This window comes from Eutrigla gurnardus (assembly GCF_963514095.1).
Source record: "Eutrigla gurnardus genome assembly, chromosome: 10".
Taxonomy (NCBI): Eukaryota; Metazoa; Chordata; class Actinopteri; order Perciformes; family Triglidae; genus Eutrigla; species Eutrigla gurnardus.
The window spans coordinates 5133481-5148225 of NC_139924.1; the positions used below are offsets into that span (position 1 = coordinate 5133481).

The 14745-nt window shown below is 43.8% G+C and overlaps 2 protein-coding genes across 2 annotated transcripts in view; both read right to left on the reverse strand.

Annotated features, from left to right (window-relative positions):
* Window positions 1–1461: 1461 nt before the first annotated feature.
* On the reverse strand, window positions 1462–5708 carry LOC311019463 (uncharacterized protein). Its single transcript, XM_084018887.1, has 6 exons — window positions 5635–5708; window positions 4206–4799; window positions 3338–3616; window positions 2787–3061; window positions 2518–2705; window positions 1462–1916 (listed from the first exon to the last, which is right to left on the reverse strand). The coding sequence occupies exons 2-6, from the start codon at window positions 4795–4797 to the stop codon at window positions 1616–1618; spliced, it is 1635 nt and encodes a 544-aa protein (XP_083875013.1). The 5' UTR covers window positions 4798–4799; window positions 5635–5708; the 3' UTR covers window positions 1462–1615.
* A 3871-nt stretch (window positions 5709–9579) lies between these two features.
* ppp1r37 (protein phosphatase 1, regulatory subunit 37) overlaps window positions 9580–14745 on the reverse strand; it is a 37864-nt gene continuing 32698 nt past the window's right edge. The window contains exons 11-13 of the mRNA XM_084019196.1: window positions 12635–14369; window positions 12467–12550; window positions 9580–11615 (exon numbers count right to left, since the gene is read on the reverse strand). Of these exons, the coding sequence (XP_083875322.1) occupies window positions 12474–12550; window positions 12635–14369 (1812 nt within the window). The 3' untranslated portion in view covers window positions 9580–11615; window positions 12467–12473. The remainder of the gene's footprint in view (window positions 11616–12466; window positions 12551–12634; window positions 14370–14745) is intronic.

Consider the following 14745-nt stretch of genomic DNA (forward strand, 5'->3'; position numbering starts at 1 on the left):
AACGTTTGAGTTGGACGAGGTGGAAGTGATTTTAACAACTCTGTATACTGTTGGCCAGTTTAATCTAATATCTAATATTTCATCATATTGTCGTGTTTTTACCCCAACTAATCGGACTTTATTCTGAAATTCAAGGACGGAGATTGAATAAATAAAGCTATAGACTAATTCCTATTTATTTTTGACTAAATATCGATAAATTGAAACGCGCTACGCCCGAAAGGTGGAATTGAACCACTCTGCCGCTAAGCAGCTACAGGTTTGAAGCCTGCACCCCGGACCACCGAGGATCATCCGGGCATTTGTACAAAGCCCCTGGGATGGTTATATAGCTGACATCCGTGACACTGTTTTCAGTAGCGGTGTCATTACAAATATTCAGGTTAGTTTTCCTTTAATTACAGAGCGATCGTACAGAAAGTAATACTACTTGGTTGACCTAAAGCATAACGCTGTCAAATAAACACAAAAGAGTGAAACGTAATTTGGTCCGCGCGGGATTATGCAAATCAGACGTGTTGTGATTGGCTGTTTGAAAAGAAAAAAAGGTGACGTCGTTTAGCGTCACCGTAGGTAAGAAATATGTTAGAGGATTACAATTATACACAGACAGAAATCATTTTGAGAAAGCCACACATGTAGCATGACGACATGAAAAATGGCTGCAGGTGTAAAGTGTCTTTCTCTGCCATGAAAACGCCTCATGTGCGGTTTGATTTACGTCTTCAGCTTCACGTGTTGGCTGCGTCAACTGTGTTTTCACCCTTCAGGTGCTTTTATTTATTCCAACTTCCTTATCACCCAATTTTATTCATGACGTTTGACGTAAAAGTATCAACAGGCCTAGCATTTTATAGAAGTACTCTATTACAAGTAAAGTGTGCCCCCCTCCCCCCCTCCCTCCCACACACACACACCAATGTTATCATATCATTGGCTAATATGATGAGATTGGTACTTTAACGATGTAATTTGTCGAGGTGGAGTTTATTTTAAATCGTTTATTTCCTACGTCATCTATAAACTGTTATGTAGTTTAATCTATAACAGTGCATCGTATCGATCACATGTTTTGCATGTATAATCTAAATCTGTAAAATAGCTATAATTATTATTTAAAAAGGTACAAGATTTGCCTTTGAAATGTAGTGGAGAAGAAGTATAGAGCAGCCAAAATAAGTAATACGAATCTCAAATGGTTCTTACTTACAGTATTTGAGTAAATGTACTTTGTTACCTTCCACCACTTGATGTATAATATAAAGTTATATTTTGAATCAAAGTTGATCATGTCTGTACCCCTTTTTATTCTATACTATAAATCACATGTCTATATAATTTGTTCTTACACTTCCCTTTGCTGCTGTGACACTGGGATTCATTTTGTATTATCTTAAAAATAACAAGAGGCACAATTGAATACCATTATTTGTTTATACATCCAAGGAAGATGATACAGAGGTTCCAGATACAAATGAAGCATCACAAGAAGAAATGCCTCACTTGATTTTGCAGCACCATGTTAACGTCATAAAACAGTTTTGTTCATTTCCCCCATCATCCATTATCTTTACCTTTTACATTCATTCATTTGTTTTCTTTCAGTGCAATTCTTTCAGAGGAAGGTGTTCTCGATGACCAGCGTCTGAGGCTCCTCCTCGGTTTCCCCAGCAGGTGGTGCCAGCGGGCCGCTCTCCTCCACTATGGGACAGCAACACATGCAGGCCTTTTCACAGGCGAGGCTGCAGGCAGGAGGAGGAGGCACGGAGGGCTCCTCTCTGTGGCCGACAGGGGAGGCGTCCCCCTCGCTGCCTGCAGAGGATCCAGAGCAGGAGCTGAACTCTGGCTGAATGGTGCAGCAGCTCACTCCTACACTCTGCAGCACCTTAGTGACCCCCGACATCAGATCAGCACACCTGGACACGCGTGAAAAATATTCTGCATTCATATATTTATAGAGTTTTTAATCCGGACAGAAACATATTTTTGATCAACCATAACAGCCCCTAGAATCTAAAGAAATGAATGTATGATTATGGTGGACGACATCTATCACCAAATGTGCACTAGGACTGGATGGAGACCCCTGTGATGATGCACAGCCTTCAGTAATGATTTGCTCGGCCTCATCCCGGGGCGGACTGGGACAAAAATCCGGCCCTGGTAATTTGGTCCCTTACAAGCCCAATTTCAGAAGTGGGGGGTTATTTGCTTTATGAATGCAAATATCAGGCTCACGTGAGATTATGGCACCAGCAGCATGTGGTCATTTTAAACCCATACTTACAACAAGTAATCCCAGCTCTTTGAGCTCTAGGTAATGTTTAACCTCACTGTTGCTGTGTCAACATACAGTTTAATAATGGCACAATCATTTAGAGTGGCAAACAAACACATATTAAAGATGTCTGGTTGTATGGTTCAGCTGCAGAACATGATCCATACCTCCCAGCCAATAACAATCAAGTGTATTCCACAATGGCCATGGTACGAACAGTTTTAACGATTCTACCTCACCTGTGCACTGGAAACCCAGCATGGCAGTGTACATGGACAGAGGCCACCACAAATGATTCAGTTAACTGCCAGACGTGAAGGTTGTGCACAGCCTGCACCCCAGGGACACTCGTGATCCTCCGTCCGAGATCAGACACACAAACGTGTGGAGGTGTGGCCTGTAGCAGCAGCAGTCCATACCTGTGCACCTGGAGAGATTTACCGGTGAGACAAAGGCAGTCAGCGCAGGCTTGACTGAACTTGAGCATTTAAAATATAAAGACACGGACTTGCGGTGCAGCTGTGGCAATCAGCATATTGACAGCCAGCAGGGAGAGGCAAGGATCCAGGTAAACCAGGAGGTTACAGGATCCAGAGCTTGGCAGGCACTGTGAGCCGATCAGCAGCATCACCAGGCTGGTGATCAGAGCCAGAAGGGAGGGACAAAGGCCCTGCATGATGAGGAGCAACGACAGGAGACCGAAGCGCCTCCGGCTGCTTGGTACACTCCTCTCAATGTGATGTGATGGCGTGCAGACTGGGGTGTTAGATGCCCGTTGACTGTCTGAAGGAGGAGAAAACGATGATAATATGATCTTCAGATTCATAAAACGTCAAATTTTGTACAAAAGTGTAAAATGTCAACCATTAAAAGTTAATAAATGAAACAATCATTATTTGTTTTGTGTAAAATTGTTATTTCACCTGCAAAAACAAACCCAAAACAAATCGGTAATTTTGTATGAAATTCACATATTTACACACATGCATTGGATGATATTTTCTCCTGTAGCTCTTTTTCTATGGGAACCCTATTTCTCCTGTAGCTGAGCTCTCTTACCAAGATGTCCCATGCAGGTGTTGTCTTTGGAAACCTGGGTGATGCCTTCGGAACAACTCTCACACTCTGCATCTCCGCTGGCTGCTTCCCAGTCCCTGCTGTCCTGCAGCGCTGCCGCATGCCGGTGGACGTCTGGCTCTTGTGCAGTTTGAGAGTCGGTGTCGGGGACGCTGGAGGCTCCCGGGTTACAGAGGACAAGCGCCCCATTGTGGAGCGAGGCGTCCACAGCACACTGGACGTGGCTTACATCATCCAGCTCATTCTGACCTTTGGCTTCCTCTGCAGCCAAGGCTGTGGGAGTCGAACAGAGGGATGAAACTCCTAACAGCTGAATATACACTTGGCAGCTACTTCAAAGAGAAATATGTCAGAGCAATAGCATCACCTGTACAGGCACACTAATTCTTCTTTAGTAAAGGATTATTATTACGTCATTATTACATGACACGAGAGAGGAGCTCTGCAGCGTCAATGCAAATGAATTTCAGCCACCAGAAAGTGTCTTACACAATAATCTGCTTTAAAATCCTGAAGTACAGTGAAACGTTAACTGACAATTTGATCTCAGATCAGATTGATCAGAATTCCATCTGAAACTGGATGTCCAGATTGTAAAAACGACATGAGGATCAATATTCTAATGTCTGTATGCTAACGGTGTAGCTGGATTTAGCATTCTGTTCGCTTAGTATCAAGACTTAAAACTGGGAGTTTAAATCCAGCCAACCCGACAACAAGCACGTTCTTATTTATGGCTTGTAATCTAAAAAAACAACACGCCTTTATAAACCAGCCTTGTTAGAAACGTGTTGTGATGCTGTATATTTGTGCGTCAGCGTTCAAAGTTAACATATAATCTGTATGTTACCTCTGTGGTTCACTGCCAGGCCGGAGTCGTTCTTCGGCTGCCTGCTGGCCCTGGCCCTCTCGTTGTGCAGCTGATCCCAGTTCAGCCAGACCACCAGCATCTTGTGGAGCAGACTGACTGCTGCAACCACCACAAGCAGCAGGGGGCGCTGCACTGGGTGTGGCTCTAGGGCAAAGCTGGTGATTTCCAGTAAGTAAGAGAGACACAGAGACGTCAGTAGGAGAGCAGAGATGAAAGCCCCCACAGGCCGAATCCTGCTGCTGGTGAAGGACACGCAGCGGTCCACAGGTCCATCCACCCGGGACCCTGGTGCAGATTCAATGGAGGACTCTGCAGGTTGGGTGGAGGGGAGTCCTGCAGAGGAGGAGGAGGAGGAGGCATGTGGAGGAGATTCGGAGGGGTCCGAAGAGGAGAGGGGAGGATTTTTTACGCTTGCCGTTTGAGGAGGAGGAAGAGCCATGTGCAAGAGGATGAAGAACGTGTGGAAACCATCCACTAAGGTGATGAGGGACTTGCTCAGCTGACTGACGGTGACCTGGCACACCAGCAGCAGGATGGTCACTCCCAGCATGCACCAGTGTAGCACCCTCATACCTGCAACTGAGGGTTGAAAGCCCACACTAGAATACTTCATACATTCAAACACTCACTAGTTCTTACAGCGTCCATGTCAGAGTTCTGCTTATTATCTAACATTTTTACTTTTTAATAAAGTAATAGAAACAAATGCATATAATTTGATTATATTTCTAGAAACATTGTTACTTTGCTCCACTGTTTTAAATACTCATGTGAAATGAACTACACCAGCATGACTGCACACGTTCTCCAACTTTATTATCTAGTCCATATGGCAGATACAAGAATGACTTTTTAATCTCCTACATTGATTTGATAACTTGAGTTAAAAGGTAGTTTGCAAATTCAGATTAATAATGCAAAAATATAATTGACAAATACATCATGATGTATAATTATAGGTGGTATTAAAACTTTCTTGATCTACGGGGTAAATGCACAAGTTCCCATCAGTCCATAAAGTTAAAATCAGCCACACCTTTACCAACACCAATACACAAGTAATTATAATGCAGAAATATTATATATTTTTCTGAAATTGACCATTTTGTATAATAACTAATTTTACTTTTGGTACTTTAAATATTAGTATTTTTATGCTTTATCTAAGGTAACATTCTGAATGCATGACTTTTATTTGTAACAGCATATTTCTACACTGTGGTATTACTACTTTTACTTAAGCAAATCATCTGAGTACTTTTTCCACCACTGATTAAGTCGCGTATAACATGTAACATGCAACAAACAAACTATTTGCTGAATTAGAACCAGGAAATTAAAATGCAACACAAATGCAACAAGTGTGGACTAGCTACAAGTTGTCTTTTTCAGTATAAAGTTGAATTACCGCAGAAAAGTTGACGACCCTCAGCCAGCAATCAAAGACAGGTTGGGTTGTTGGTTGTGATCTGTGCGCTGAAATCAGAAAAAAAAGTCATTCATCATGCTCACCATGTCTCCCGCTCTGTCCCACCTCACTCCTCCTCTAATCACAGTCATGTGAGCTGCAGAGGAGGGGCTGGGTGCTGGGTGCTGTCGTCCTCCACAGTCATCGATGTTTGAATTCCCTCCTCAGCTCGTTGGTGGGAAGAAAAGACCTTTGGTGGGTGATCACAGAGCCCACCCAGCCTTCACACACTCTCTGAGCAGATCCAGTCAAGCTAATTTGCACTAATTAAATCCCCATTGTGTTGTCAGGATTATATAACCAGATCGTAAGGTTATGACAAAAAAAAAGAAGTTTCTTCCTTGATGTGGAAGGAGCCCCAACTGGCAGTGTAATGGCTGAAGATACTCAATACCCTGAAGGTATTGCCTGAAATAATAAGTATATTGAAACGATAAACGATCAAACAATAGTTGCATTTGATCCTTTTTGGATAATTGTCCCCAGAAAAATAATAAAAACTTCTACAGTACAAAGTCATCATGACTAGACTATAGAAGTTTTCATTATTGTGGTTTGGCCTGGGAACCTGAATCTGAATATATCTGGTGTGGAGGTAACGGGTTCCAGTTTATTCTGGGTCTTGTGTATTGAGTAACACATTAATGGAAACCTCAGATAAACGGAATAATCAGTGAGTGAAGTAAGAAACAACACATGAGAGTTACTGTTAGGACCAGAGAAGCCACAGGCTTGATAAAAAACAGTGTATACTTGCCAAAAAAGTGTTTGGTAGAAGTGAAGGCAGACAAGTCCGGCAGGAAGAAGGCTAAGACGAGGTCAGGGAAACAGGCAGACATAAAAACAACAACCCAGGAACACGGAGAAGCCAGTGAAGCAGAAGTTAGAGCATCTTCAGCTTCTGTGCTGTGACGTATTCCCCAGTGAAAAGGAAGATTTGATTCGAGCAGTGTGCAGTTATGGGAGGGATTTAAAGAACATCCTACACATTTGATTGGATCACCAAAAGATGGGCGGACCTAGAAGGTGTCGAAGCTGATGGGGTCTCACAAAAGGGTTTAAAGGCCATGTAAAGATAAAGTGGAGTAAAGGGGCCCTGAGCAGAGAAGTCACACTGCCTCAGTATGTGTTGTAGTTTCTCTGTGCCTGCATGTTAGTGCATCAAAGCTCTTCCCTTTGAAACTTCCCTACATCCTGGCTATCTAAAGCACAGTTTACTTGACGTTTAAGGTGACTCCCATTATCAGGATATGTGAAAGAAGGAGGGATCAACATGACATTTGAAGCTGCTTCAAAGGGAGACTAAAGGAACCGTTTGTAAACATTTGTACTTCTTCTCCTTGACACCGCTCTCATGGTATCTCAGCAGTGATGACGCTGCACTCCCATCAGCCCCTCCAGCGTGCAGGCGTCTGTTGCAGTCCACTGGACTGCGAGTCAACAGGCCAGATCGGGGCTGACACCACAGATAAATCCCTACTGTTCTCCCAGCACATTCCTGAGGCACGGCTTAGCCCAAGGAAAGACCCAGCGAGGAAGCATTTGATCAGTTTCCACTGTCCCCGGACAGAGGGAGAGAGAGGGGGCAGACCTGTCAGCTTGGCTCAACCTTCAGCACCTACAGAGCTGGGATTTAGCCATGAAGCTTTCTGCTCCCTCATCTTTGGAGACTTTCTTTAAAGCTGCTTTAAACTTTTGTGTCTCCTTGGAGGAGCAATCGCAAAACACAGACGTGTCATCACCAAATCACAAGTTTGTCCAGTTTGACTCCCTGCTGAGAATACGTCCGTACCAAATAAAGTCCAGCTTCTGCCTTACCTAGGCCGAGGAAATTAAACCGTCTGTGGGTCTGACAAAACATTTTCACAGAAGGAACATTTCAAACGTTCACCCCCAGGTGCTCGATCCCATGTTTCTTACTGATGTGTACAGGGACGGTGCCTCAGAGGTTTTCTGGTCTCATGATGAGTCGACAGGAACAGAAGGTCAACTAAAGACTAAATGCAAACATTTACATGAACTCCATAGATACGATAAAACCAACCCCCTGCTGCGCTCCCTACAGCGGAACCTTTATCACTCGACAGCTGGTGAAAATCTTCAAAAATCACACTGAACACCAGCAGCCCACACGGCCCTTTAACCTGTTAAAGAGGCCCCAGGGTAAAATTAGGGGGCCACTCAGTACTAGCTTCATATTCAACATACAGACATACACAGAGGATACATACATGTGTAAGAAACGTAATGCTGCTGGGATTTCTTTCTTTTTATTAACATAATGAAGAAACAAACACATCTGATAAATGTTCACTGACAGTGCCCGTCGTTTGTTTTCCCACCACATCTGCCTTACAGCATCTAAAGCATGGTTCACATTGAGTAACGGCTTTGTTTACGTACTCACAGCACTTGATTAAGGTTAGGATGATGATTCATGGTGAATATGAAAATTTAACACCGACTTGAAGCATGAGAGACAACCTGTGCTTCCATGTTACCTTCAGACAATAAAACAAACATAACCTGTGAACACAAACCAAGCAGCAATTACATTTCCCTTCAAAAAAGTGGCATAAAACAATTAGCAGCATAAAAATGTTGTTTCTAGGAGACAACGTTGCCTGAGTAGCAGCTAAAGCAAGAGAGTCCCTCGTTTCAGGGGTCATAAATCACAAGACAAAGTACTCTGTTATATGTGCAGAGACATTTGCCTTAGTGAGGTTGCCTGTAAGCATTGAAGGGTAAACAAAATCACATTTTAATAACTTCTGCCCGTCTCCCAAGCCCCTGCATTATTGGAGCATTACTGGGCGGGACTGGATTAGTGCAGTCTGGAATTCCTCACATACAGAGCAGAGCTCCCACCCTGCTCGACCCCCGCCACCGCTACACACCCGACTCCAGGAGACGCCAGGGAGCGAGGGCTCTTCTTTTGTTTCAAGGTGTGACACGCAAGGATCTGTGATCCTTCTTTAGGTCCCTGGCCTCCAACACTGCAGATGCAAATACAAACCAGGTGCAAACAACATGGTGTAAATTGTGAAGAAAAAGCATAGGTTGCTTATTTATACGGTGTATACTAATGTTTATACTAGTGTTTACTTTACTAACTAAAGTCACTGCAACGTTCTGAAATGTGAACAAAGCTTTGTCATCTGAAATGCATATGGTTTAGTGTGGTTTTATATGGATGAACAGTATTTCCTAATACAAACGCTGTAAGCATACAACCATGTTGATGATGTTAAGGCTTGGGAATGGTTTCCACCTCATCCATCCTACATGACGGACATGAAGTCACATGCTGCAAACATGGCTGTATCTGCACAGGTTGCAGTGGGAGGAGCAAAAGACATGCTGACTATAACTAAAATATGATTGTCAGATTAGCAGTCACAGTAAGTCACTCAGATATGAGCCTGAAGCACAGCAGATGTAACTGGTTGATTGAGAAATAATAAACAGAAAGTGAAAATAAAAAATACACTTTTAAATGGACTGTTGTATTAAATAACTAGTCCTCTTTTCATAGAAGTTTCAAAGATCCCATCCATCCATCCATCCATCCATTTTCTACCGCTTATCCTGTATTCAGGGTCGCGGGGGGCTGGAGCCGATCCCAGCTGTCATTGGGCGAAGGCAGGGTTCACCTGGACAGGACGCCAGTCTATCACAGGGCCAACATGTAGAGACAAACAACCATTCACACTCACATTCACACCTACGGGCAATTTAGAGTCATCAATGAACCAATCCCCATCCTGCATGCTGGTGAATTTCAAAGATCCCATATTTGAAATTCACCAGCTCTATCCGACAATCGCAGCCAAACACATTATTCCATCTGCAGAGTTCAGACATTGAAAACATTCAGTCATATCATTTAGTCATTACATGCATTTATTTGAGAGGAACAAATTTCGCCATACATATCTTTGTGATTACCAGCACATTTTAATTAAGTTAACAAATTATTAAAAATTTCTAAAAATTAAAGCATAACAAACACTGGGAGGGGGGGCTATCTGTTGGGTGGAAAGAAAACAAACAAACAAACCAACAAACAACACACCTGCCTGCACCTGCTGGGAATAACTCAGAGCAGCTCTCTTCACGGACAAACATGAAGACAAAGTTGGATTTGAGTGGAGACATCGGTGTGTAGCACATGATCTTGTTCGGATTGTGGCATCTTTTACTCATCTCCTCTGTGGGAAAATAACATGATAAACAGCGCCCCCTTGTGGCCACAGCTTACGCCCAGCAGAGTAGTGTCGAAACAAGAAGGACTAATGCGTTTGCTGCTCCCTTGTGTTTGCTTTTTATTACTGCACCCCGACTGCTATCATAGTCAACCACTCAATCATATTCACCTTTCCTTCCAACACAGATTATCCTTCCCTCCACCCCCCCCCCCAAAACAAAACAAAACTAAATATCTGCTCTAATTTGAATTTGAAATATACATCAACAATGGGGCTAATCTTTAAAAGCAACCCCCAAAATGGAAAAGAAAAGATAAAATGAGGATGGTGGGGATCAAGAAGAAAATGGGGGGGAAATAATCAGAAAAGGCCCATAAAGCTATAAAATAAATAGAAAATAACCGTTTTCTCAAAGCAGCCCAAACAACAGAAGAAGAAATGACTGAATCTAAAGTGGTGCGTTTGAAGGCAACATGAATGATGAGCTGGAGCGGTGAGATGGCACAGAGTACCAGTGGAAGACAGGCGGAATGAGGCGATAGGTGACGACGGACGCCGAGCTGCTTCTTTTGAAAGACATTAACATACAAATGACTGGTCAAACTAAGCAATAATAGTGTCTGAAAGTTGCAGAGAACCAAGGAAAAAAAAAGATGGAAATTACTCAACCAATAGCAGACATCTTGCTTTCCAACATTCGCAGAAGTTCTGGGTTTTTTTTCAGCTGGGAGCAAAATAACCGACTTTCTCACTTTCAAAGTGTTTTTTTTTTTTTTTTTTTTTCAAATTTTTTTTTAGCGGAGGCAGGTGGAGAGACAGTTGCAACTCCTCCACATCAGATCTGAGGAGACTGACTGGAGGGGGACGCTGATTCCTGAGGGGCCAAAGTGAGCAGAGGATGAGAAAACGGAAAGAGGGAGGTCACTTTGGCAGAGGTCCCTTAAGAGCTTCCTTTGTTTCCTCCCCCACCGAAGGGGGAGGAATGGTCGGGAGCGGAGACACAGACATAAAACATTGACATTTAAACACTCACGTTAACATCTTCAGCTTCCTTGGATATAAAAGCCTTTGACAGTGATCTACTTTCACCTCCAGAACAAGTGTTTAAACCCAGCAGGTCCGCTCAGCAGGGACCGTCACAGTTATTATGTCTTGAGACTGCCGCCAACCCCACCGTTCTCATTATCACTGTTATGTCTTTGTGTACGTGTTTTCAACACTTTATTTGCGAGACATTTCCCCATCTAAAGTGGAAATATACAGAAGAGAGCAACAAGAGGGCTGTGAGTAAAGTCTGTGTTGTCTTTGGTTAGTGTTCTATCCTCCTGCTCTCTTCTTTCTCACACACAGGCGGCTGCTTGTGTGGAAAGATTGCAGATTAACAAAATGTAGTGATAACATGGTGATTTTATTTCTCTCCCCCCAATTCCTCATAATATGCATATGTGTGTGTGTGTCAGTGGTTGATGTAGTGTGCATGTAGAGGGCTCCATATTTGTCACAGCAAAGCTCCAGAAGTTGATTTTGTCCTTTAGTCTTCCCATAAATCGCTTGTATTTTCGTGTATAGAGCTTTGACTGTTCCTCCAGGTCTTCTTTATGGAAAGGTTGTGTCATTGGTAAAGTCAAGGAAACGACAAAAATATTGTAGGGCAACCAGTCACGTAGTAGAGCCAGACAAACCGAGTGCTGTTTCATCCCGTCCTCACCGTCCCTGTGGAAGAAGGAGAGAGGCCATCAATTACTCCTGAACGTAGCAGGACCTCATTATCCTGATACAAATATTACTGAAGGTAAAACCATTAAGTGCACACCATTGAAGCATGCTTCAGTTAAATGCTTCTTTGGCTGCACAAATACATGCACACCTTTATTTCCCAGCTTTGCCTCAGAGGCTGCAGAGCAGCAGCACTCGCAGGCTTAGATCACTGTTTATATTCTATGTATTCAGCCACAGTACAGCATTATTGCAACACCCACAGTTCAATAGAAAATCCCTGTAGTAGTGCATGAACGCTGGCAGAAAACGGACTAGAATTGTGAAAAAAAAAAGAAAAAAAAGAAAGAAAGAAAGCTGATGAGACAGGTAAGCAAGCCAAAAGTTACAATCGGTCATTGCACAGAAAAAACAGCATGTACAACTACAGCAGTCAGTCAGTTTTGAGCAATAATAAGTGTTTGCCTTTGTTTTCTGTCCCCGTGACTATTTTTAAAGTTCCCAACAGTTACATTGGTGAGCACAGTAATGGATGATCAGAGCTACTAAATTACTTTTTTCTTTAATTGGTCCATGAAATTTAATTTCTGCTTCCTAAATTAGATGCATTCCAGGTAAGGATCATTATGAACAACGGCATAAAAATGGGATATTGTTCAAGAATAGAAAGGCCGTTAATTAAGTTAAATTAAGTTATATTTGATGTTTTTATTTTCACAAACTTTAATAAAAGAGATTGAGGTATTTTAAAGAAGTGGCTTCTGTAATGTGTTTGTGTTTCCTGGAAACTATGTATGATGATGAATCTACCGGTGATGTATTGTACATACGTACAAATAAATGTTTACCTCAACCTCATGGTGCATCTCTCCCCGTCTCCAAACTGGCTTCTAGCAGCAGCTCCTCCAGGTCTTGTCCACAGCTGACACTCACTACACAAGCAACACACAAAAACACATTATCAAACAGGAACTGCACATGTGACTGTATTCATCTAGCAAGGATCAGCGGCTCACCGTGCTCCATCACACAGCTGCCGGGCTTGGGGGTTTCAGCGTCGAGAAGGTGGAGGGAGAACTCGGGCTTCAGGCCGTTGGGTAGGGCTGAACCGACTGCCTCCTCTGAGGCCTCGGCAAAACACTCGTCCTCGTCTGCAGAGCTCTCTTCGGGTGAATCCTCGTCTTTGATTGGCGGGACAGACTCGGCTGTGGCAGATTCGGGACTCGTTGAAGATTCTTCTGTTTCTCCACCTTGAGTGACAGATGGTTCCTGTTGATCAGTATGGACAGAGAGAACAGGATCTCCTGCCCGTTCATCTGCCTCTGTTTGCTGCTTAGGACATAGGTCCACTTGGGTTGAATGGCTGTCCTCTTCTTCTGTTCCACTGGGTTTTTGATTTTCTGACAAGTTGTCTAGTGCTTCCTGTTTCTCCTGTAATGGAGCTCGCTCCTCTTCTTTTTCTTCCTCCGTTTGGTTCTCCACCTGCGTCTCTTCGGATGCTACTGCTAGCTCATCTTGTAGCTGTCCAAGAACGGATGTTAATGGCTGCTGCTGCGTTTGTACCGCAGGGGAAGGAGTCTGGGTTTGACTCACTTCATCTAACAGTTCACACTCTGCTTCTGTGCTCACCTCTTCCTCATCATCTCTGTGACCGTCCTCCTCCTCCTCCTCTCCTTCCTTCTTTCCCTCGAGTGGACAAGTGGACTCCCGTTGGGGGCTTTTAATGCTCTCTATTACCTCCTCAGCGAGCCGAAATGCTGCAACCTGCACTACTGAGGAATTTGAAGGCAGGGCTGGTGCTTGTTGACTTGGATCCGTCACTTCTGGATTTAAAGTGCTAGCTGTCACATCCTCTGTGGTTTGGCTTGTAGTCTGTGGCTTTAGTGTGGTATTTAGTGCGGACTCTAAGTGTGCTACAGGACTCTGCTCAATGAGTTTACAGTCTGTTGGCGGAGCAGGTGAGCTCTGCTTTACATCTTCCTGTGTCAGCTGTGTTTGAGTAGCTGTTTGAGGTGAGGGCCCTGACTGTGTCGGCTGCATCGCGGGCGTGTTCCCGCCTACAGGCTTCTTCGAGGCCTCTTTAGCCTTGCTGGGAGCTGCACTCATCCGGAGTTGTAGCTGCTGCTGCTCAGGGGGGCTCTCCACCCGAGTCACCATGAAGATTTTGTGACCCCTCCCTGGGCTAGAGACAGATATACAGCGACCAGGTGACGGAGGGGTGCCGGGGGGAGCTGTGGATTCTGTGACGGTGATGGCGGATATGACACTTGGCCCGCCAGCAGGTGAGGCAGATGGGGGTGAGGATGTACATGAGGCACTGAGAAGAGGCTCTGCGACCCCCGTTTGGGTTTGAGGAGCAGTCTGGTTTAAAAGAGTAGAGGAGTTTGACGTGGAAGAGGATTTTGTTATCACCTCCTCTTCCTCATCCTCGGTGTCTGAGTCTGACTCCAGGGTAATTTGAGGAATGCTCGTCTCAGTGCTTTCTCCGGACTGGCTACTTGTCTGTCCTTCATTTGGTGTTGTTTCACCCTTCTCCTCTCCCGCTTTCTCCCCTTTGTCTAGTCTCTCCTCTGGTGCTGGTTCTTCCTCTTCTTCTCTGGTCCCATCCTCTGTGGCGATTTCAGCCATGGACGCCGACTGCCTCATTTTCTGCTCCGTCTCCTCCTTCTCCTTAGCCAGGATGAAGTTCCTCTTGCAGCCATTCTGTATCTCAGCCAGCAGGGCGCGCTGGGTCTCAATGAAGCTTTTCACCTGGAAAACACGAAACAATTGTCTCAAACATGGAACATAATCCTGTAGAATATCAGAATAAACACAACAAAGTTAAAGCAATCCCTTCAGGCTGCTGCTTTAGTCAGTAATATTATCTTTATTTCAAAACACATGGTGGCCTTAAGGTTAAGGAGACCTTTATTGTCACTGCCCATTTTTTTCTCTCTCTCTCCACTACCAGCTATTTAATAAAGGAATAAAATGCCCCCAAACATAAAAGAAGGCTAAGGCTAGTATTATTCTGTAGTTATTGTGAACAAATCCAATGAAAAAGCCAAAGTTGTATTAGTTTATCTCTCAATACTTTATGACTTCTCTACCGTGTCTAGCTAAAGTAATTTCTTATTTATTTGCC

Excerpts from the sequence above, each read along its gene's own strand:
- LOC311019463 (XM_084018887.1), bottom strand. The coding sequence starts at position 4,797 with ATGAGGGTGCTACACTGGTGCATGCTGGGAGTGACCATCCTGCTGCTG. Across the intron at positions 3,617-4,205 it reads CCTGGCAGTGAACCACAGAG|AGGAAGCCAAAGGTCAGAAT; the intron begins GTAACATACAGA and ends CCTTGGCTGCAG. Across the intron at positions 1,917-2,517 it reads GCTGGGTTTCCAGTGCACAG|GTGTGCTGATCTGATGTCGG; the intron begins GTGAGGTAGAAT and ends ACGCGTGTCCAG.